Source organism: Pygocentrus nattereri, chromosome 27, assembly GCF_015220715.1.
Source record: "Pygocentrus nattereri isolate fPygNat1 chromosome 27, fPygNat1.pri, whole genome shotgun sequence".
Classification (NCBI taxonomy): domain Eukaryota; kingdom Metazoa; phylum Chordata; class Actinopteri; order Characiformes; family Serrasalmidae; genus Pygocentrus; species Pygocentrus nattereri.
The window spans coordinates 17,847,447-17,871,949 of NC_051237.1; the positions used below are offsets into that span (position 1 = coordinate 17,847,447).

At 38.9% G+C, this 24,503-nt stretch overlaps 2 protein-coding genes across 5 annotated transcripts; both read right to left on the minus strand.

Annotated features, from left to right (window-relative positions):
* Nucleotides 1–542: 542 nt before the first annotated feature.
* On the minus strand, nucleotides 543–9,382 carry stm (starmaker). Of its 4 annotated transcripts, XM_017693798.2 has the most exons (25): nucleotides 9,144–9,380; nucleotides 8,473–8,534; nucleotides 8,106–8,123; nucleotides 7,877–7,906; nucleotides 7,663–7,707; nucleotides 7,457–7,495; nucleotides 7,275–7,313; nucleotides 6,217–6,261; nucleotides 6,047–6,091; nucleotides 5,925–5,957; nucleotides 5,793–5,828; nucleotides 5,573–5,614; nucleotides 5,430–5,474; nucleotides 4,806–4,850; nucleotides 4,630–4,698; nucleotides 4,033–4,092; nucleotides 2,941–3,753; nucleotides 2,778–2,822; nucleotides 2,647–2,697; nucleotides 2,506–2,556; nucleotides 2,377–2,415; nucleotides 2,041–2,097; nucleotides 1,743–1,796; nucleotides 1,508–1,583; nucleotides 543–1,340 (listed from the first exon to the last, which is right to left on the minus strand). In XM_017693798.2, exons 1-24 carry the CDS (start codon nucleotides 9,155–9,157, stop codon nucleotides 1,543–1,545), a joined length of 1,818 nt encoding a protein of 605 aa, XP_017549287.1. In that variant the 5' UTR covers nucleotides 9,158–9,380; the 3' UTR covers nucleotides 543–1,340; nucleotides 1,508–1,542. The 4 variants fall into 4 exon arrangements, with proteins under 4 accessions (XP_017549287.1, XP_017549288.1, XP_017549289.1 ...); XM_017693799.2 differs by lacking the exon at nucleotides 1,508–1,583 and having other exon boundaries at nucleotides 9,144–9,382; XM_017693800.2 differs by lacking the exon at nucleotides 8,106–8,123 and having other exon boundaries at nucleotides 9,144–9,381.
* Nucleotides 9,383–19,973: 10,591 nt separating this feature from the next.
* si:ch211-133n4.6 (uncharacterized protein LOC797776 homolog) lies at nucleotides 19,974–24,061 on the minus strand. Its single transcript, XM_037535567.1, has 9 exons — nucleotides 24,051–24,061; nucleotides 23,289–23,347; nucleotides 22,669–22,701; nucleotides 22,531–22,593; nucleotides 21,279–21,311; nucleotides 21,110–21,148; nucleotides 20,936–20,965; nucleotides 20,563–20,595; nucleotides 19,974–20,113 (listed from the first exon to the last, which is right to left on the minus strand). The coding sequence occupies exons 1-9, from the start codon at nucleotides 24,059–24,061 to the stop codon at nucleotides 19,974–19,976; spliced, it is 441 nt and encodes a 146-aa protein (XP_037391464.1).
* Between the last annotated feature and the right edge of the window lie 442 nt (nucleotides 24,062–24,503).

Here is a 24,503-nt window from a genome sequence, read left to right on the forward strand (position 1 = left end):
GTCATTTGCTTTTTGGTGTTTGTAAGGAAACATACAACAGCATAAGAACGGAGACATATGAAAACTAATGTTGTAATGTGACAAGTACTGATGCTAAGACCCCAACCTGACTCTAAAACGGTTGAGGAAGGAAGGAAGTTAGACAAAGCATAATCTACCATCTTAGTCTTGCCATTGACTTTTGAAGTTGTTTGACCTTTTGTAGCCTCTCATGTACTTTTTGTGTATGTAAAAACTCTCAGAACTTTTCCTCTACCCTTTAAGTTTATCGTATTTATTTAGATTTATATCATTAAACATGGGTGCATATCTCTTCTGAAATCACTTCTGAGATTCTAATCCTCACAAAACGGTGAAAATAACAGCTATTACTATTAATACACTTCCTATTACTGTATTTACATTATAAAACATACTTTACCTTGGTCCTGAGATCGTTCAAGGGCATCTGTGTTTGACTGTGTCATGTTGCCTTGTGTTTGTGTTTAGAGAAAGTGTGTGTGTTTGTGTATGTGTTGCTGTGAAAAACAAACGAGGCCTGCTTTTGTCTGACAACTCAGTCTTTATTAGAATTGCTCCCTGCGTACAAATTTAAGTGACATTAATTATATCTATACATCTCTTTTATCTCAGTAATTCTGAAGAAAATCTGAGCCATTACATCACTACAGTATTAGTTAATACACCTTCAGAGACATGAACTTAAAGGACCGTTTCATAAAACTGTCTGTACACTTTTATTTTATAGTAGAAAATAGCTTAATCTACAGTACATCGTTTACGTTTGAGATTTTAAATGGCGAACATTTAACTGAGAGTCAGGAGAACGTTGTCAGCCTAGAAGCTGGAGCAGTTAGATGGACAAGATGTCTCAATGACAATGGCAAAGCAAGGAAAAGCAGAGGCGACTCAATATCGTGAATCCCCATTATTCTCCGATCATTGAACTCAATCATTGACTTCAGTCTTTACTGCTTAGGACCCCCCAAAAGAAACATTTTAATGCTACTAGCTAGGCTTCAAAACAATGAGCAACACGTTTGACTGCTGGAACCTTAGGAGCCAACTTTCTTTTTTCATAAATTAAATGAAAAGGCATTAATTGGACAAATATAGGAAAGTACGGCTTTTGTTCAGATTTGGAATTAAGACTTATGGAAAAAAAAACAGAATGTACACCAAACAGCTGAATAATTTAATGTGCATCCCAGAACCCTCTAGATAGGACCCTTCACCATTGGGGGGGGGGGCATTGAAAAATGTCACGTGTTAATGGGAATCAAAATGAAGCTGGTTAATGTGTCCACTTCAGTTGCTTCTCTTGTTTATGTCTGATAACCCTGCGGAAGAGAGGTAAAGAACAGCTTAAGTAAAACACTCCACCATGTAATCATCAAGTCACTCAGTACTTGCACCCATACCCCTGTCCCACCATACAATGACATGTAATTCTGAAAAGGATAAGGGGAAGAGAACCTCTGTTTAAGAATATATTTGAACACATCACCTGTTAAACTGTTTTGTTTAGCAAAAACCTGGACGCTAGGAGCTTAAGGGAGGGTTATTGCTGCCAACGACAGGCCCTAAAATGGAATAGATTAGAAAAGAAGATTGTCGTTTCTAGTAAATTTGTCTTTTCATTCCTGTTTTGCGAGAGAACATTTACAAAGAGAATATTCTTTGTTCGGCTATTCTGCTGTTAAATAACTCATTAACACATTAGCCACAGTCCCAGCAGATACCTTGTGTTGTGTCATCTAAATGATCTGGCTGACCAGGTACATCGATGGGAGCAGCTGTTGAGAGAAATTCAATCTTCCATAAATATTTCGCAATATATATCCCAGCACTGGTTTTAGCAGACATGGATACCACACTTTAAAAAAATAAAGCTTAAATGACTTCTTTACGCCTGCGCCTCGTTTACTAAAAGGATTCTTTAAGGAACCATCTTTTGAAAGGATGGTTTAAGACACCTTTATTTTTAAGAGCATCTTGCTACTTTGACAAGAAGACTGCAGGTGTGTTATAGCAGTTTACCCTCAGGGTCTTCTTGCAGCGTGTCATCTTCATCTATGTCTGCATCGTCTTCTTCATCTAAAAAAAGACATGCAAAATACAGTAAATCTACTGCATTACAGAAACCTTATGTTTTGCTCTTTCCCAGACTGTAAACCACATACCCTCTAATTAACGTAATTTTGTCACTCCCAGGATAAATGCCAAAATTACATTTTCACTTTTGAGCTTTTGAGCCACCTGTGTTTTCAGGCCCAATTGTCTGCTATTATGTCTCACTGAAAACTGTTGCGAGATCAACCCAATCTGCAACGGTTTGTTTAGTCTGAGCGACCACTCCTGTCTGTACTTACGTACCGGTAGTGTCTGTGTCAGTGTCTTCATCAGTGTTCTCCTCTGTAAGGTCAAAAAGAAAAGTGTGAGCACCCACGCTGTTCTCCAGGCAGAGATAAAAACTTTTGCGAGCATAAATAATTAAATGTTTACCGTGTGATGTTGACTCTGTTGCGTCCATTGAGTCACTGTTGTCATTCTCGTCTAGGAATAGATATTAAAGTCACTCTAGGTAGACATTGGTGTAGAAATTTACACGGAATAAAATGTTTTGGTGTGATGTGTTTGTCTCACCATTGGAATTGCTTGAGTCTTCAGCTGTTTCCAGCGATGTGTCTGGTGAATCTGTCAGCAAAGAATGCTTATTATTATGCCACATAGTCAGAGAATACGTTACCAACTGTAGGCAAGAATGTTCTACTTACCTGGGGTCTCTGTTTCTGGACTACCTGCGCTCTCATCATCTCTAGCTGTGGGGGAAAAAGTGTTACTGCAGAAATGATCACGTGGATTATAACGTTCATGTATTTTCTCAAAAACATTGTAAACTACTGAAGTTGGGTGGTGTAAAAGCAATCTGAAATGCACCTTCTCCCTCTGTCTCAGCGCTATCCCGGTCAGCATGGTCAGTGTTGTCCGAGCTGTCTCTGTCAGTGGATTCAGTGCTGCTCTTTCCTGTGTCCTGGCTGTCTTCTTTACTTGAGACGTTTGAGGATTCCAAACTGTCAGAGTCTGCTTTCTGGCTTTCTCGGGAGTCTACTGAAGATGGTTCCCCGACAGTCTCATCAGACTTGCTCGTTGACTCCTGGTCAGTGTCTTTATCTTTCTCTCCAGTCTCCCTCTCAGTCTCCTTTCCTTCATGACTGTCATTGCTTTTGTCATCGCTAGCATCATCTGTGGTGCCCTTGTTACTATCTGCGCCTTCATCTTCGTCCTCTGTGCCTGTGCTGTCTGTATCTCTGCCTTTGTCACTATCTGCATCACTGTCTTTGTCTCTCTCTACATCATTGTCTTTGTCACTGTCTTTGTCACTGTCTTTGTCGCTGTCTTTGCTTGTTTTCTCAGTGCTGTCCTTGGTCTCTGATACATCTGCGGAATCTGCTGTGTCACGGTCACTGTCACTGTCTTTACCATCCGTTTCTGTGTCATCTTTGCTGTCCTTGTCTCCTCGCTCTGAAGAGCGATCTGAGTCTTTTTCATCCGTGTCTAGGTTGTCGCTCTTCTCCTGCTCATCAGTGTCTTTCGTGACTTTGGTCTCGCTGCTGTCTCCGTCGCTGTCCTTCACTTCTTTGTCTGCGCTGTCCGTGTCCTCCACCTCTGTGTTTTTGTCCTCGTCCTTGTCCTTGCTGTTCTTGTCTGTATCTGTGTCGATGCTGTCATCTGGCTCATCTTTGTCAGATTCTGAAGATATAATATGTAGAGAAGACAAGATACTAACTAATTGTTTGGACGTTTGAGAAAGCTTGTTTATCTATTTACTAATCAAAATCAGGTGTAGCGCATCAGGGTACATTACAGGAAAGCCAAGGATGGATGACGTGTCTCAAACATTATTTAAAAATGATAATGAAGTAAAATTAGAGTGCCTCAAAAAGTCCTAAATTCATTTAAATTCCATAATGATATTGTGGAGTTTGTTTATTCGTTTGTTTCTGCATTGGTCATTTTGCTTTGTCTCACCGTCTGAATCTGAGGTTTCTTTGTCTGTGTCTGCAGCATCAGACTTGTCATCTGCGTCCTCTTTAGCCCAAGAAATAAAGATGCAATGTTAGAAAAAAACAAACTGAGTAACTATAAATACTTTTCATTATGTATGCCTATATGTCCATAACATACTGTTAAATCATACTTTAGTAGTTACAGCTAGAAGTGGTGGAGGCACAAAGGAGCCCAATAGCACTTGCTTTCCAAGCTGCTTACATGTACTTATTCATAGAGTTAAATGTGGAATTAAAATTGAGCTCATTATTGCATCTATTAGTGGCTTCTTCAAAATGACGTCAAATGGTGACTTGATTGCTGAATCAGTGATCAGCCACTCAAAGTTTAGGACATGGTCAGCAGTCATTTGACTGTTCATTTGACTAAGCCAGTCAGAGTGCAAGGCTGCAGTATGAGTGCCTCAGCAGTTGAGCATCACAGTTGTTGGCAGTCGGCGAAAATAAACCATAGATTATTAACAGTTATATTAAGAAATATTAGACCAACTGCTGTTTTTCATTTGACAATATTAATGTTTTAATGTTGTCACATATCAATAGCTATTCATCAAAATACCTTGAGAATCCTTGTGTGGCTCGTCATGTGATTCCAGGTCTGACATCTCCTTACTGGAAGAATCTTTGTCTGAAACAATGTAGTACATTGTAGTACAAGTAGGTGAGGTCCAAATATTGTCAGCTGATTTGGATTGACTTGGATTACACAACATTTACTACGTCTGACATATATACCTGTGTCAGTGTTATCATCATCAGCGACATCCTTCTCTGATCTCTCTATACGGATTAATGAAACAGGATACACAGAAGTGAGATCGCTTTAATTCATCGGCAGTATTTGTGCTACTCATTATAAATAGTTCTCTAGTTCGAGAAATTTCTTGCTGCTAGAATTAGATCAAACGTGATAATAACTGTTTTAATGTAATAGAAATAAAAAAAAGCAACTGAAAAAAAGAAAAAGCAATATAATCCTGAAGTCCAGTCAGGATTTGCCATCGACTAAGTGGAAGAAAAATTCCCTGACATTTAAACCTCTAAGTGTGTGTGAATCACACCTGTGATGTCATGAAACTCTTTAAGGTCACCTGTGGCTAAAGATTATACAGCAAGTCCAGTCGCCTTGACCTTTTTGACAAATCAATGACCTGGATAACTGAAAGCCTTCACAGTCCGCTGTTGTTTGGAGTAGAGTGACTTCTTTCAGTAAAAGCTTTCCTAAATAGCAGCCTTTTTTTGGAGCATGTTGTCATGAAGCTACTTCATAAAACTTCAAAGACGTTGAAATGTTGATGGAAAATGGTGTTTTTTGAGATTTAAGACAACATTTCTGAGTCGTAGTCATAGTCCTCTTACCTGAGGAGTCTATTTCATGTGATGCTTTAGATGGGGAATCAGTATCTGAAATAGAAAAATGTTTATTGCCCTAATATAAAATTTCTGACTAATTCATTTTGATACCAAGTTCAGTGCTTAGTTTAAAAGATAAAGGTCTTTACCCAGAGAATCACTGTCTGTGTCTGTTACTTCCTTGGTTTCATCTATAGACATAATAAATATAGGAATGCAGGTGTGAAGCAATGAATGGTTGAATGAATAGGATTGAATATGAATATGAATGAATAGGACTGTTGCATGTGATCTTGGATTGATTGATTTCTCTCACTTTCTTTAAGAGCACCTTGACAAGAGTGATTTTTCTGAACATTGGACTCTTACCCAGTTTCTTTTCTGTTGATTGATCAGCCGTGTCATCTGTGGTTTAGGGGAAAATATATTAGTTTATATTATTGTTACTTCTTTCTGGTTTGCTAATTAGTCTGTCGCTCAATCTCACAATCGTTCACTAACCTGAATGATCAATCGAGTCTTTATCAGCTGTGCCTGACGAGACAAAGTCAATTTCTATGTTACTGTTTTTCAGCCCTTGTGATTTAATCACATGCATTATGGAGCCAGAGCCATTGACTAACCTGGCATATCTGGGTCCTTCCGTTCCGCCCCACCCTCAGCAGAATCTGGAGTAAAAGATGGGTTTTCATCAAACTGATGCTTAGCCACATGCTAAGTGCCTGACACTGACATCTCTTTTTTTACATTTGACATACAAATGAAAAGCCATAGAGGACTTTTTTTCTCATACCTATTGAATCAGGGCCTCTGGTGGTTTCATCCTGGCTTGTGTCACCTGAAAAGAACCAGGATGTTTTATTCTTATACTGCTTTTGTTGGTGGGCTTGTACATTTAAGCAATTAATCACTGCTTAATAAAAAAAATGGAAAAAGTAAAATGAAGTTCATTTCACAATTGTAACCGATTCATAACATTTTCCCTACCTTTCAGTAAATTTGACAAGTTTTTTTTCATCTATTGCACCCACTTTGCATGTTTGATCCCTGTTATAGTGCTAAATAGTCTTGTCAACCAGCCACCTGTAATTATTGCTGAACAGATGATTAAAAGTTACTATCTACTGCGATAAATTACTGATAACGTCTGATGACACCTCACTCTCACCTTTGATCTCTTCCAAATGATGAAAAATCAGTACCTTACATAAACTGTTCCTGACGGAAAAACATCCTTTATCACAGAAAATCAGGTGCCAGTTGTTTAATATTTCACTTTGAACAGACTGATACAACTTGAAATAAATGATTTCTAAGCTGTTTTTTTTTTCAAAGTTAAACACCCCCACAGCCCCCTGTCCCTTAAATTGAATCCATTTCCTGCTGCGAAGGAAAAGCAGCCATTACAAATGCAGTCAGCCTTTGACTATGTGCTTCCAACTGGAGAGCTTGAGGGCTTTAGCAATGTTCTGGACACACTCAGTTGACCAAAGACAATCCATTGAACTCCGCCAGGAAGAGTGATGTGGTTACTCACTCAAGTGATTGAGCAGTGCTAGAACATGCTGATTCACTGACGTTAGATGTTTTATTTCATGCAGCTTATTTACATGTTTTGTTCTGGCTTATTTGGACTGTAATGGAAGAATCGTTTTATATAGATGTTTATGTAATGAACCAATGGAACAGTTTCTTTCTTACTATCACTCAGTTCTGTCTTTCTTTCTTTCTTTCTTTCTTTCTATCTTTCTTTCTTTCTTTCTTTCTTTCTTTCTTTCTTTCTTTCTTTCCTTCCTCTGTTTCAGTTATAACGCATGATGTTCTCACGCTTCTGCTCTGTATGAATCTTACCTGGCTTTTCTGTTGTATCAGTTGAGGAGTCACTTGGACCTGAAATTGAAAAGTCATAAGACAATAGTTTGAAGAGTGTAGATTCGCTGCATTTGCTTCCTTCTCATTATGGAATTTTTCCCCTAATCATAATGTTTTTCAGGAATGGGGAAATAGCCAGAATTATATTTAATCTACTGTACCTTCTGCTCTCTCTGCTGAATCTGTTCCATCTGTAGTTCCTGTTAAGAGAAGGTCTTCTGCGTCACTGTTACGTATCAGTTTTTTTTTTTTTTTTCCCATTCAATATTACCAATTTATTAAGTTTCTACTAGGGATCAGTCTAGAAAATGACCTTAGGAGTAGAGAGAGTACAAATTCTGTACTTCAATGTGGCAACAGTACTAACCTGAGTCTCCAGGGCTATGGGTTGGTTCAGCTGCGCCGGTAACACCTAATAAAGAGGAATAAATAAATAAATATATGGTTGAAAGTAGTGGTAGATAGAGTCAACTATGGGTGGAAAATCCTCATTATGATATCTGCACTATCGTGGGTTGGTTCATACATGTTTAATTTGAATTCCTCGGGTTTAAAAGGTTATAATGAGTTTCGTCACCTACCATTCATTAATGCTAGTGCCTGGGCTCTCTCTAGGACCAACACACAAATAAACCAAATTAAACAAAGATCAAACAAAAAGACATCATTTTAAATCACAATTTACTCATTATTTGCTTCTACTTTTGATTGTCTTTACTGTGGACACCTAAATGTTGAAAAAGAGCAAGAGAGTCACAGTTATTGAAATCGCGTGGAAGTATGCATGGAAAACTGTAAATGTATCCTTACCATCATTGTCTGTGCCATCTGGGGGAAGGAAAACCCAGAGAACAGAGGAGAAATGAAGCATCTAGTTAGCTATAAGGAACAGGCTCCTATAGAGCCCCTGACTATCTCAAAAGGCTCAGGTGAACAAAACATCTTTGTGTGCTCAGGAGGGACCTGGGCTCTAGTTACATTCGTTTTGGGGGGAAGCACCAAGTACCCCCTTGAAAGAGAGGAATTGTTACCCATTTCAAACGTCACAGCGCTTCATTGTTAGCTGCTTCCCTCAAACTCTACTTTTGAAATACTGCTCTAATGAACGCATTGCTATGGCTGACCAAAATGGATAGAATGGATGGGTGTTGTATTCGACGTTTAAGCACTTCCTTACCACTTATTGGTGCAGAAAGAGTGACACCCACTAAAGCAAAGATCAGGGGACCAATCAGTGACCTGTGTATAAAAAAGAAATGTAAAGTAACAAATTAAACATTCAGTAAACTGTCTAGCTCATTAATACTGAACAGGTGCGGTAGGTGTCTTAGTGAAAAAAGACAAGTTATGCCCTTCCTTTTGGTGTATCTGTACAAAATGGTTTACAAAACGTTGATCAGAAATCTTCCCTCTGCTCAACAGATCACATCTTTACTGAAGTCTCCCTCTAATCATCTCAGTCATTTCACCATCGAAAAACCAGCATCGAGACAGGAATCTCACTCTTATCAAAAACTGTATAAAACAATGAAAAATGCATTTCATCTTATGTGCAGTAGTGCTAGTGTCCATTTTAGCAGCTCACACTGTAACACAGTCTCCATTTAGGGAAATTAGATCATGAGTAACATGAGCAGTCTGTTTAATTCTAAGACCACAAGGGATTAAATGGCCCGTTTAGTGATTTTTACTGAACGCTTGCTGTAAGATAAATTAAATGACTAGCCCAACGTTATGTAACGCCTCATTTCAGCTGATGGATAGGAATATGCAGAATTCTAGCTGAAGAAAAAAGGACAATGCTGAATTCATTAGCCTGCCTCAAAGCAATGCACCTTGCTTACTCACCGTGCCAGCATCATGACAAAATGGGAAGCGCTGTGTGGAAGGGAAGACGAGACAGGCTCAGGGTTTTTTCGTGCTGTCCCGCAGGTCTAAAGCCCAGCGGGAGCATGCCCCAGGGCTTTTATATGCCCGGCGCCCCCACCCCCCAGTCCAGCCCGCTAGGGGAGGCCGTGCCTGGGAGAGAGAGGCGTCACACAGGAACGGCTTAGATTGCACTCATTAAAACAGGGTTAAAAAGCAAATGCTGTGCCGCCATTGTTTGTGTTTCCAAACAGATCTTGTAAGTGGGCTAGCCTACTGTACGTTCTGTTACAACCCCCTCCACCCCACCTCACGTCATTTTCCAATATCCAACTGCTTGTCCATTCTGTTAACTCCTAATGTCGACGTTATTTCATGCTGATTCATACTAATCAGTCTTTTTCACATTGACATCCTTTGTGGTTTTGTTTTTTTTCTTCCTTGTTTGTCAGCTCTAATGTGTTCAAAATAAAATAAAGATGCCAAAAACTACTTAGATCCCTAAGGGAACCTTTCAAACGCTGTTTTGCTCAAGAACCTTGTACCTTGTACATGAGATATGAAGCACTTTTTTAACTCTAAGGACGTTCCACCTAATCTAAAGGTTCTATACCTCTGTGTTCTGTGTTTCTGTGTTCCGTGACCATTTGAGTCAACTTACATTTGTAAGAGTCTTAACTGAATAAAGAGTGCTGGGCAGGAAATCTTTCTTGTTTTCTATGTCAGAGATTACATGCACACCCCTCTGGCAGTCTTTCAGAACAGCCTGAGCTGGGCTGGTGCCCATGAAGCATCTGGGAGTGGGAGGCCTAATCTGCTTTTGTGACTAAGATCACCTGAAATAGGGTCAGACTCCTACACTCCTACACTCTGCCTTCTTTATGAATCCAGGCCTCTGGTGATGACCTTGAAATAGACCGTGCACCTACAGATACTTCATGTTGCAGTATGATTTGATGTTTTGGGGTAGAGCCATGTTTTCAGTGATTATGTGAAGCGTGGATGTCAAAAAATATCATTAGTCACTTGTTCAAAAGTCTATAAAACGGCATAAATAATTCGCCTTTGATTCTTTCAGTTCTAATGTTAACTGTATTCCTAACTGTGTTTCTATGGGCTTTAATAATCTTAGCATTTTATAGTGCATTACATCATGTGGGGCCCTACAGCCACAGTTTGTGCTTGTAATGAATTTGTCCAAATGGATGTAACACCGATGCACTTTGATCTCGTTTTGTTTCGTGACAATGCTCTTTCTCAAAAATCACATGTTCCAGAAATGCTTTGATCTCTTTCTGAAGATGTTTCATTATTTATTCTGAATTAGTTTTAGTACACCATACTGCATTTACTTCTGGGAAGGTTTGACGTCACCCAGTAGCAGCAGCAGTAAATCAAGGTGAATGACGACTGTGGAAAACCTTAGGATTACTGTTGAAATGCCTTACTGATGACTTATTATGACTTATTAATACCAGACTACTCAGCAACCTGACTTTGGATTAGATATTAAGATGAATTATTTATTTTAGATTATGAATGGTGTTTCTATATGACCCTTTCACTATGCACTTTACACTGTAACGTTGCTGAAACCCCTAGTTATGTCTATACTCAGTGTGCTGTTAGTCTACCTCATGCCACTCAGTGCCTGCTATCATGTAAATACAACAAATCTGTCTCATATGCTATGTAAATATGCAAATAGATATAACTTATGTAGATTTTTATTTCTGTTCTTTATTTTCTGCATGGTGTATGTAAGTTGGTGTGCAATTAATAGTTGCATAGTGTAGTGGTTAACACCTCTGCCTTCTACACTGTAGACTGGGGTTCAATCCCCACCTGGGCAAACACCCTACACTATATCAATAAGAGTCCTTGGGCAAGACTCCTAACACTGCCTTGGCCTACCTGTGTAAAATGATCAAATTGTAAGTCACTCTGGATAAGAGCATCAGCCAAATGCCGTGAATGTAAAGGCAATTATATCTGTTGCTACTGAAACACTCGGGATCCATAAAGTTCTATCTATCTGTCTGTCTGTGTGCCTGTCTATCTGTCTGTCTGTCTACCTATCTAAACCAACATTGTAGCATATTTTCTTGACTATAACATCTTGGTATGCGATTAGCTTTGTTAGATTGTATATATACATATTATTTTCTCAGGTAAATGTTTCCTTTCAACAACAAGGAACAAGCAAAGTGCACTGAATGGAGAATAATAGTTCACATGTTTGCAAATACTTGATTAGCTTCTTACTGAAAAGACTAGACAGCTTCAGAAAAATACCTGAGATCTACGTATATTTGCCATTGCAAGACATAGAAACTTAAAGAATATGTTATATGCAAATCACAGGAAAATGTGCAGGTTCATACGCTAATGCAATGGTGAATGAAGTCATAGGGGGTAAATGAGTTTGATTTGTTATGGTACAGTGGGGGCAGGCTGGAACAAAAGGCCGGTAAGCCTTTGACTCACTGTAAGTTAATGTGACCTTTGCGAGGAATGTCATGGTAGTGGTTGGTGGTAGTTGCCATTTTACAGTTAAGCTCCTTGTACTCCAGGAACAAGGAGTGAGATCAGTCATCTTTCATTCTTCAGCAGAAGACATATCTACAGCATTATAACATGTAATGACAGTGACTATTTGTGCTGTATCTTTGGTCAAAGCTAAGGAATATCATCTTCAGAGCAATTTGCATTAATGGAGCAAATGAAATCTGCGTGGAAAATCTATGTTAAAGCACTTACTGATGTGGTCAGAGTCTTACAGCTAATGCTCTTTGGTTTGCCGATCTCTTTCTTGCACTCACACATGTGCACGCATAATAGAGAGATCAAAAGAAGAGATGAAAAGTATCAGCAACTTACTATGATAGCAGCTAAATGTTAATGGAATTACAAGTTTACATCAATGAATATTTCCACTAATAGGACACATTGTCCAATTTGACTGTAATCTAATAGCATTGCCTCTGAGGTGCCTCTGTAGGTGCCTCAACGATAAGGTCATGAATTTGGTTGCTTGTAGTGGGGGGTAGCACTCAGTGGTAAAGGTTTTCTGTTTTAAATATCAGCCTAAAAAAGACCCCTACCACCTCTCAACCCATTCCCAAACTCCCCAAAAACTCGTGACCAGTGATCCAAGACGAATGTGAGATCAGTATGTCTGGACAAATCACCCTGTGACCATTTAAACACCCACTCAGGCTCTAAGAGTATTTACAGGAATTCCACAGACAGCCCATAGACAATCAGCAAGAACTGCAACTGTTGTCACAGCAGTCATAGGCATAGAGTTCCCACTTCACTTACAGGCTTTTATTGTTATTCTGATAGGGTACGTGGTTGTGATGTCATCAAGGTGACTGCATGCAATGCATCATTTCAATTATTTGAATATATTATTTAAATTAGCTTCAAATTCCTGTCAAGGCAGCCGCCCCAGGATTAGCTCTAACAGAAAGAAAGGTACACATGCATTGTAGGTTGGGCCTTCTTACCGTTCAGAAGTCTTTGTTGTGGCAGCACCTAAAACAGGACATCGGATAGTTTTGATGTCTGATTTTGGGATTTAAAGTAGTAGCTGAAAATGCTAATCTAGCTAACAATAAATGAAGGCTAGAGGTCACTAATGACCATATTCTTAATGTTAACTGGGCCCTCCAGTTTTAACAAAGGTGAGCTTATAAGTGTTATAAGCCAAATATGTCCTTTGACAAAATAATAACATAAGACTATTTTCTGTTTTCTATGCTGATTTTCTCGGGTCAGAGCGTCACCCTGGCTCTGCCACAGCATTATACAGCTATTTTACAGTTCTTGTTATTTGCATTGATTCATGATACGGTTTCCTATAGGTGACACCTTTTTTTAAACAGTTGTGACATTTGTTCTATTTTTTTTTTACAAAAAAAGTAAGAAATGTTAGATGATTCCATAATGACTGAGAAAGCTGGATAACACCTAGAATGAAGTTATACTAAAACTAACGTCCAGAATCTATTTTTTGATCGGTTATCAGGGGAGATAACTGATCACGAAATGACTGTAAATCAAATCAGCTGAAGTCTTTTTTTTTATTTCTATAGTTTAATTATGTAGCACTTCTTACAACAGAGGTTGTCACAAAGGAGATTTACAGAAACAAATCTGGCTCTGGGCCCCCATGAGCAAGCCAGAGGTGACCAATGGTTTAGGGTGGCCAATGGTTTAGGGAAAAACTCCCGAAAAGCAAAAGGGATAAACCTTGAGAGGAACCAAGGCTCAAAAGAGGAACCCATCCTCCTCTGGTCAACACTAACATCAGAGAATAAGGTTTGACCAAGGATCGTTTTAGTTATTATTTTTTCTCATTTCCATCCATCCCATACATCCATTTTCTAAGCCGCTTCTCCGTCAGGGTCGCGGGGGGGAGCTGGAGCCTATCCCAGCAGTCTTCGGGCGGAAAGCAGGATACACCCTGGACAGGTCGCCAGTCCATCGCAGGGCAGACAGACAGTCACAGACAGTCACTCACACCCAGGGGGCAATTTAGCATGTCCAATTGGCCTGACTGCATGTCTTAGGACTGTGGGAGTAAACCGGAGAACCCGGAGGAAACCCACGCAGACACGGGGAGAACATGCAAACCCACCACGCCACTGTGCCGTTTTCTCATTTCCATTTGGGATTAATAAATTGCTGTCTTAACCCCTTGAAATCCCAGACTCATTACATACTAAGGCTTATTATTCAATGCAGGGACTGGCTACACTATTATTATTATAGAAGTGTATACTAAAACTTTGGTGCCACTAGGGGGCCCTGGCCATTCAAGGGGTTAATTTAGTATAATACTCTTGGGTGCCTAACTTTAAGGTAGAACTATTTAATTGGATTTCAACCTACTTTGTAAAGTTATTATTGAGTAAAATTTTAGCAATTATTAATGACATTTGATAAACATCTGAGTGATAGTGTCTCCAGCGAATTCCATGTTATAGAACCTTCAGGTGCGTGGTTGTTTTATATTACTGTGTTCAACAAGTGCAGAGAAAATGACAGTTTATTAGCTTTTGCCCGGAGTGCTAAAGACCTAAGATGTGGGAACAGTGAAGTTCTTCACTTCATGACAACAATGACAGAAGCAGGCTAGGGCAGAAATTTCTCTTTTGAACAAGCAAACATGACCAGATTTCATATGTACTGTCCATGTTTCGCACTAGACATTGCGGACAAGCAGCTTGATGAGGATGGCAGTGATGTTTTCCTTCTAAAATGTGTGTGTGACAGACGTGGGCCTGTCAGTTATTGTTGAAAAAGCCCACTCACCACCATTCTTCCTCAGAAATCGTTGTAACAACTTGGCATTTGTTTAGGAAAACCAACTTGTTGGAAAGTTAATGGAAACCATATTATGGGAACGCTTAGCTAGCTTAATGTAAAAGACAACTATTTACAACATTTAATTCTGTAGTGTTTTCCAGTTTACTCTGGAACTTTTTGGCTCTGTCCCAGCTCCCAGTCCGCCTCAGCACTAATGTGGACTGTCTCAGAACTAGATTGGGAAACACTGGCCTTCTAATGAACAGAATATCAAAATCTGCACAAAGAAACACACAGAAAGTTCTAAATCCTGCATGTTTACCCAAACTTCTATTGGTCATCTGCTGCAAAAGTCTCTGAAGCTGTTTGTGTACTGGACTCTTTGGCCTAATTCTTGATCTTGCTCAAAAAGTCAGTCAAAATACCTTACAAGCCAAGTGGAAAATGGCAGAAGGTAAAATAAGGTCGTTTAAGGAACCGCAGGCTAAGCAAGTACACGTCTGTTCCATTGTGTGAGCTCTAAATTTACTTGACATCTTTGGGTAAGATGGGGCCGGCTTTCAGTGAAAGTCTTGGGTAGTTTGCCAAAATCCAGCCGTTGGCATTCAGAGGGCATTATTTTCCCTTTCCTAACACAAGCATGGAAACTCCCAGAAAGTGGCAATACTTTATTAAGATATTCAGAAAAGATATTTACACTATGAAAAACTTTCTGCCTCTCACAGTTTATTCTATAATTCAGTTTTTGATTACTGTGGGTCATTTGTGTTTGTTCACTAGGCTAATATAATCTAGTAAAATGGATATTTTTAAATTAGGCATGTGTAGCTACTGATCCCACGTTTCCTGTCTTTGTTTCGCCTTGACAATGTAATCCACAGGTTATACTGCCAAAACCACATTTTATACAGAGAATTTTGTAGTTCTAGCGTTAGACTAAGGACAGCAGATGCAAAAGTTGTCTTATAGCCTGTTCCTTCCATTCTGACCACCCTTTTATAAGACAAAGTCAATGGCAACCATGTTTGAAATGTAAGAATGTGTCTTGGCTGACTTGAGAAAAAAAAGGTTGTTTGTGCTCAACCCTCGGACAAATCCATCTCTGTGACGTCTATTGAGCCCGTAGCCGTATCTCTGTCCAGTGAGGCCAGAGCTACACAGTGGAAAACAGGTTGCTCACCAGGGCAGTGCCTAAATATGAGATTATTATACATGACAGAGCAAAAATGAAAACATCAATTATGCACCTACATGTGATATGTAGCACCTTTCATTGCCAGTAGAGGACTGTAGTGAGTCTCAAGGGTGGTGAACAAAGATGGCTTCTATTCTTAAGGTGTGATTCCAAACGAGATGTGGTTCATTCCTAAAAACGAGCCATTTCACAAAGGAACAACCAGCTCATCTCTTGATAGCATGTGGAGAAATCAGGGTAAATGAAATGCTTGTCGTGTATAAAGTTTGATTTTCACACTTAAGATGTCTCAGATGCTGGCGCAGTATGCTGTGAAGCTGATACCACGGGGGACCTGGACTCACTGGGAAACAGAGGGGCTTTGTTAGTTGGCACCATTCACCTCCGACTGAAACTCCTCCTGGACCACACGCTTCTGAGATAATGGCGCTCCAAAACACTTTAAAACACTTGTTTCTCATGTCCATGACGATGCTTTCGTAATTGCGGTCACTGGGGGGATTCATAAAGGGCTTTCGAGCTACGAATTAGCAGCCCAATCCACATGTTTAAATTAAATTGAAATGATCTTACCATGAAAACCTATTGAGATGTATGTGTTACTTCTGGTTACTACCTAGCCAATCAGTAAAAATTCTGATCCAAAGAGGATTTGACCCAGGTAACATCTATTTGGTGACCCTGGCTGTAGAACATACAGTGTAATTGATTTAATTTCCAGACAAAATGGTCCTTAAGTACAAGTTATTCATTTTTCAGAAGGTATTTCTGAGCTGATTAGATCACCACCAATGTTCTTATCATTAGATTAACAGGACGTGTTGCTTTCATCTTTAGATGAGCTAATCAAGCTCCAGTCTTGTGTAAGATCTGATTCTGTTTAACCTTCCACTGTGAGACATCACATGTATCTGTTAGAAAGCTGTTCAGGAAAATAAAAGGAAAATTTGCAAATCAAACAAAGCTGCCTGTGTTCTCACTAGAGTCCAGACCTCAACATCACTGAAAGTTTCTGGGCTTATTTGGATCGTGCGAAGCTGAAAATGCAACCTCAAAATTATACTTAGTTGTTGAGGCTTCTGTGTAATTTTCTGTTAAATATATGTTTTGTGCTTTTTTTACTGATGCTGAAAAAAGAATAGCTTATTGGCTGTCTTGATTAAAAAAAATTAAACAAGAAAGGGTGATCTCTGACTTTGGCGAAGTGCTGTAGGTTTCCTTAAAAAAGAAAAGTTAAACCCAAAATTTAAGCAGGGGTACAAAATGAGACTTCACTATACGTGCTAGCTTGTGTGCAGCCAGAGCTTAGGTGACTTTAAGAAGGCTCACGTGAGAGTTGACAGCTGACCCTATTTGGGAACACACTGCTCTGCCTGTGTTCAGTCCAGGCCTCACTTATATCCAGGCAGTTGCCCGTCTGAGGAATGGTCAGCAGAATCTACACAGAAATCTTGACCTTGCTGTTCAGCATAATCTTGGACAGTACTGACGCCCTCACTACTTGATCGCCAATCCTCTGAAGTCTGGGATCAGAAACCACTAGATGCTGGACAACTTGCCTGTTTTGCCAGGCTTTTAATGCAGTCATTAAGTGACACGCATGCTCGAGTACAAGTAAGGTAGTAAACAGAAAACATTTAGTAGACAGAACTTTCCAGTTTGTGGCCCTTTTCAAGTAGTATTTCAGTCGACTGCTACCGTGTTTGTTGACTTGATTGGATGCTAATTCTAAGCTTACCAGTGCTTTCTTTCTTAATAATGTATCAAACAGCTGACTTTGACACACATATTGCTTTGGCTTGGTCTGGCTAGAGACTTCTATCATGAGAATAGCAACAGATTCTCTTTTTCACTCTTTTTTGTTCTTAATACAAACTAGAAAGGGGCACATCTACTGCATGACAATTTGACCAAATAGCCATTTTTGATAACATTTCTGGCTGTTGCTTGTCCAAAAGTCCATGATACACAGACATTTTGCGGTCATTAAAAATAACAACTCAGCCTGGTCTGATGACATGGTCAACCCAGGAGAATATTCACCTATAAAATTCTATAATCTGCATCGTTTATGTGCAATAAGAGCTTGTATAGTGTAGGCTGCAGTATCATTAAGTGAATATCAGAAATTCTGATTCCAAACTATTCAGCAGTGCTTACAAAAGTTTGAACGATAGTGCGCATCTCTGTAGAAGTGTAGAAAAGTCACTCATCAAAAAAAAAGCACTATAGTCCAGGGAGACATTTAGCCTGACATCAATCAAAATGCACTCTTAGCCTGAGCATTTGATGTGCTGGGCTTGCTTTAGCAGAGCACTGCTTGAAATATAGCCTTGTAAAGGGGGAAACCCAGGGAAAGCAACACTGGCGCCCACTGAGGCTTAAAAAGGCCGATCGGATCTGAGAAAGACGAGCAGCAGTGTGGTTTACACCTGGCTGGTGCACAGCGCCTCAGTGTCACAGGCAGGAGGCCAGTTTTCGTGGAAGGCATAGACTCGGATTATAAGGAGGCGGCGGCATGGTAAACCATTAGGATTTGACTTTTCAACCTTCTGATGATGAAGAGCTAAGTAGAACGGAAAGTAGAAATACCTCAGTCAGAGCTACAGGCTTACTGACTCTACGGCGTGCAGTTTGAGTACTGGAGTGCGTCACAGGGGAGTGGAACGAGAGGCCCGGGACTCCAACCAGGTATCAGCTTCAGCGCAAGAGAAAAGCCTGACCTTTACCAGGCCAGAGTGGTGATGGTGGGGAGAAAGAGGGCATATAGTGTGGGAGAGAGGTATAGAGTGTTTTCAATGTCTGAAACAAGCCCATACAGACACAGCCTTCTTTCTACAACCTACTTGGACAATGACGTGATGGAAATGTAACTTTAAGCTATATAATGCCGGTTTTGAGTAGGTTTGAGTTTATATAACAAAAGGGTAAAGAGTTCACTGAGGTCTTCTAAACCAGTGAAGAAAAAGACTATAATAAATTTAAAATTAGCCATATTTTAGATTAACATTGCAGATGTTAAGAGAAAAGAAAATGAAGTGTTTTGTTTATTCTTTGAAAGCACTGATGTATAAAGGCATCATGATTATATGATGATGTCTGTTATAGAGGTAGTGATTTCAGGTCTTGTCAGCAGGCATTTAAGAAAAAATAATACAAATCGAAGAATATATACAATATAGAATAGGAAATCCACCAATCTTGTGACTGGATGTCGTATTACTATTGCTATTAATATGATATTATTATTATTATTATTAGAAGTACTATAATAATAACAATGTTATATTATTATTATTATTAGTAGTAGTAGTAGTAGTGTTGTTGTTGTAGTATCATTATATAACAAGGGGTATATTTTCTTACTGTCCTGTCACACACACACACACACACACACACACACACACACACACACACACACACACACACACACAGACACACACAAACACAAGAAGCATCAAATCGAGGGGACACACAGTACCTATGAGTTAAGACTTGTTTGCTTTGAAGTTTATTTGGACATAAAATATAAAGAAAGAAATGTTTAAGGATAACACATTTTTGATTTTGATACTTGAAAGTGATACTCAATAACGTTAAATACTGCGTGTATAAAAAAAAGTGATCAATGACAAAAAAGAAAGAAACACTTTCGATTTAAACACTGACTTTGTGTTGTGAGCAAGTCTTTTGCATTTTGCTTCCATTTTAAAATTGTTTGAACTATTCTCTAAAAGCTATGGCTAGTCTGAGTACACAGTCTTCAGGTAGTCAGCACCAATGAAAAGTAGCGTCATCAAGTCTGGGATTCTGAGATCTGTTTAGCGTTCACTTGAGTGGGATGAAGAGAAAGAATTGTTCATTAAGCATCTGAACCATGAAGATATGAACACACTGGCGTCACTGTTTGGTTGCTGCTCAGGAAAGAGTCACATCACTCATAGGAACCGAGCGTGGTGACTGGATGATTTTGGCCGGCCCATTCGTGAAGCCGGACTGAAAACAGTTTGGTCTGTGACGCAACAGAGAAATGCCCTTGAGACTGTAATGTCTGCGCTGAATGCCACGTTCACAACAAACAAGTGACCACACAAAAAAACAAACAACAAGCAAACAAACAAAAACAGCCAGTACAGTACCTCACAACAGAATCAGATCTAAACTGTGATTATGGAATTTAAACAAAACAAAACAAACGTGCCACTGAATACAGAAATGTTTCTTTTCCCCTTATTATTTCATTGCCTTGGCATTAGTAGTTTGCATCTGCATCCTCCCTGTGCATACTTGGTCGGCTTGTTCTAGGGGCGAAAGGGTCTCGTCCTCTTCTTTGAGGCGATGACGGGCTTGCTGCGTTTGCGCGGTGAAGCATTGTGTGCTTTAGCAGCGCGCTGCACCGGAGCAGCTTTCACAACTTCCTCTGACTCTGGACTCTCATTCTCTGAGGAGGACAGTTTTCATAGTCACATCACTGTGTCTGCACCGTTCATTGGTAAAGTACGTGTGCTTGTATTGCACATTTCATACACAGCTTTACAGAGAGAAGTCCTTTAAAAATTTAAGAGCATAAAAAGTCAGTAAATAAGCTTTGTAATCATGAAAAAAATCACATCCATTGCCTTTTCAGGGAATTTCTTCCCAGTACTCTGAAAAATGTATCCACTGAATTTAGTTGCTTGATCCAAATGTGGGCATAATTTCCACATATTTTTTGGCTAGAAGTGTGTTTAAAAACTTAATGTGGACATTATGCTGGTGTGAATGGTGTGAATCATGCCAATTCAGTGCATTTCTTTTTTCTTCAAATGATATTCGAGCCACAGTAAAAACCTATAGCAGGGCCAAAAATGGGATTTTTAATCAGAATGAGTTTCAACATGAGCCATTTACCGTCTTGTTCTTCAGTGCTGGATTTGGTGCCGTCTGCAAAAAAAACACAGGAGGTTTTTCAATGCATGAATTCAGTGTAATATAAACAATTGAATGGTTAATGATGGGCCCAACTAACCAACCAATAAAAAGGAAAAAAAATAAATAAATAAAACAACAAAAAAAGTCCTCAAATCTGTAAAATATGTATTATGTGTGTTAATTTTTCTGAAATTCAATTTGGTCAAATGTATTCTTTTTCAGTTTCTCTCTGTCTTCTATGCAAGCCCAGTAGACGTGACCTCCTAGAATCTCAAGCACTGATACTCATACCTGCATCCTGCTAATGTTCTGGTACTGTGTGAAATGTGAGGTGCATTTTACTGGAACTCACCAGCTGTTGTCACATCATTGACTTGAGGGCCTTAAAAGAAAATATGAGAAAGAGATGTTGGATATCTGGTTAGTTCACAACTCAATCATCCAGACATTAGCATATTTTCACTATAGCCCATGAGTGATGCTGCTCTTGGCTTATAAATCTATTCCACAAAATGAATAGACTCACCACTGGCCTGGCCAGCCTCTGCACTTGTGCTACTTGCATCTACACAACATGATAAGATATTGTTATTTATTTTTAACCAGTCTCACTGAACAACCTTTTAATATTGACAATCTTTATGCAGTTTTCAAAGAGACAACAGTGTGATTCAAGCTGTTGCCCTCATTCTTACCTGCAGTGGCTCCATTGTAATGTTGTGGCTCATCTGTAAATGGAAAAAAAAATGTTTGTTTGGGTGGTGGGGTTGTAATTGTATTTGAACCACTTAATAACACTATTTTAACTATTATGCACTGAAATTTTACAAATTTGCCATAGGAATCAGGAAATTAGTAGCATGTAAATGGAATATTACATGCATTCATCTCAATTAAATTTTTTTAAATCTTAAAATAAACAAAAATTGTCTGCTTTTGGGGTAATTACAGTATGTTATGCTATCCAGTCAAACATATCAATATATTTGCAATGTTTCTGTGCATATGAGTCTAACTGCTAAATAGAAATAATTGCTAAATCAGTAAAGTCAGTATATCAGTAAAGTATTAGTGAAATTAATGAATAAGCTCAACAGTTGTACCAATACTGTCATCTATATACAGCATACTGAATTTCTGTAACTCTGTTATCTGAATTGCTGGCCATTCACTGATGCGGAGTCAATGGGTTTCTGAGAGTGGCCAGAGCCTGTAGAATTTAATTCTACCACTAGATGGTAGTCCGTTACTAGACTATTTCAGAGGTTTACCACATTGGGAAGGTTTAAGCTGAGATGTAGTAACTACGAGTAATGATAGTGTACAAGAAGCATGCAAGTGTAAGCACGACACAAGAACAGGAATTCCTATATGTGTATTCCTGTCTTCATCAATTTATGTAATTATTTCAAACTCTTAAAAATTGGGTCACCAGCGCTTTTAAGTATAGGAAACAGTCTTTAAAAGGAAACTTATTCAAAAGAAAGCCTTAACCTGTAGCACCACCTGCACCAAACCAAATAACACTGAAAAAAGCATTGCTAAAAAATAAAGATGTTAAAAAATGCTTCTTTTTAGCAATGCCATTGAAGCATCACTCCTGGTACTGTAAAGAACCTTTCAGTGGATGTATGAGTGTGGATAACCATTTAAGATTTAAAGATCCTCCACATAAAATATGAAAAAAAAACAATGAATAAAACAAAACAATAAACTAAAATAACAATAGTTACAAAAACTTTTTTTTCTTAGAGGTGTGCATGTAAGCCAATAATAATTCAGGAACCAGCTTTATAAAAGTATATTTTCAGTTGTTAGTGTACACACACCTCTCAAACACAAACTGAACAGCTCTCCAGTGAATATCTTTACCGAGACCGAGCGAAAGGCTTTAGTTCAGACTTTATCGGTATCAACTAACACCACAGGTAGACCCAAGATACTCACCATTGGGCTGGTCAGGTGAGACAGAGTTCATGCTCTCTGTGAAGATAATCATAAACGACATAACTGAGATTCACCCATATAAACACACCGCTGGCCATGACATGACTCAAAAAACACCTAGTCGTCTTGTAGACTCACCAGTCGGAGCTTCGTCGGAGGTGGAGTCCTGATCTGTAGGCAGAAACAGAACAGGTTCATGGTATTTTGAAGGGTTAAAGTGTATCGTATTTAAATGTACACATCTTGTTTAATTCGGTGGATGCTTCTGAAAATAATATCAAATTGTGAACTACTTAAAAATCGCATACCTGTGGACATGGCTTGGGGACCCCCACCAGCTGGCAAGAAAAATACAAGCATTTACCCACACTGACCAACAAAACATACCTTCACCACTAAACTCGGTCCAGATCTTATGATTCAGTTTTTTCCAAAAACTTTCGACAGTTTGGCCCTAAAATATTTACACTCGAATACATTTTCCAGAAATTAAAAGCACATATATAACTTAAGACTTCAGTATTTACATAATAATCATGGAACTATGGTTATCATGGTTTTCGTAAGCTGTTATTTGTGAGAGATTTTCAATCTTGTGTCATTTTTAGAGATTAGAGGCATAGAATATTTTATTGGTAACTGGAAGGGACCCATATTGAGCTGAAAATAACAATTAATAACACTATGTTAGCCTTACTGCTAGTGTCATGTCTTTTGATTTGACCAAGAAATTGGGCACAGGGAGATTTCTCACTCACCTGCGTCAAGGTCAGCCTCAGCCAGCAGCACTGCCACCGCGCAGAAGATGAGAATATTCCTGCATCATTGAACGAGAACAAAGTCATGCTTTGGAGTAATTTTGAGATCAGCAGCGTAATATAAATGAAACTGTAAATTGGTCATTCACAGCCATGGACTACAACCTTTTCTAACATAGCATTCTTTGATGATTATAGCATTATGGCACTGAATGATAGTTTTGGTGTTCACACCCTGTTTCACATTTTAAATTTTACATTTACATTTAGCTGGAATAAAGAGCTGGAATTCTCAAACATTTTGACTTTGCCTCGCCTGGTAAGAAATGTGTATGTTAAATAATATTTCAATAACTCACATGATTATTATAGCTCATTGACTGAGTACGCTGAAAAAAATCCTTGTTTATTTTCCTTTAAACATGATTAAGTTATACAATATATGAATATCGTAATTAGTGCTTGTAGAAGTTTTGTCAAGTCATCGCCAAAAATATTCAGGCATATGCATGTTCAGAACAATATGAATATACTCTAGCTGTATTGTTAATGCTATGGATGCTGAAATAAACTATACATTACTATGCATGATTTCAACCAGGTAACCAACCACAAGCTGCACTGCCATAATATGAAAAACATAAAAGAAACCTATAAAATCGATTACAGAGTCATAATATGCACAGTAAACTTTCTTTTAGCCAACACGACAGGTTATAACAGGAAACGACAAGTTAATATAAGACTGTGATGTCTTCTTACCTGGTCAACATGTTTGGAGGTCAGAGTCTGGATCCTGTGATGTACAGTACAAAGCTTAATATTGCACTTTCACTGCTCCTGAGGATTCATAAGATGCCTGGGCTTTTATACGTATCCAAAGGCCACAGGGAACGTAGGAGGGGTGGACCCCTTATTGTGAAAGAAGAGGAGGGGGTAAAAACAGCTTCATCTTGGATTACATTAATTGCGTGGCTTAATGTAAGGATTCCTATATCCCTTTCCTTCTTACGTTCTCCCTAAAAGATTCTCTATTACCCCTCCCTCAAAGGCAAATCCTTACCTCACAGAAAACCTTTGTTACCTGCTGCATATTTAACATTAAATGTTGCACCACTTTCCTTCCCTCTCTCTCTCACTCTCTCTCTCTCGAAAGAGGGGGCGGGGGGCTAGGGAGGGGGTGTTTCATCTGTGGAAAGTTCAGTCTCTACGCTA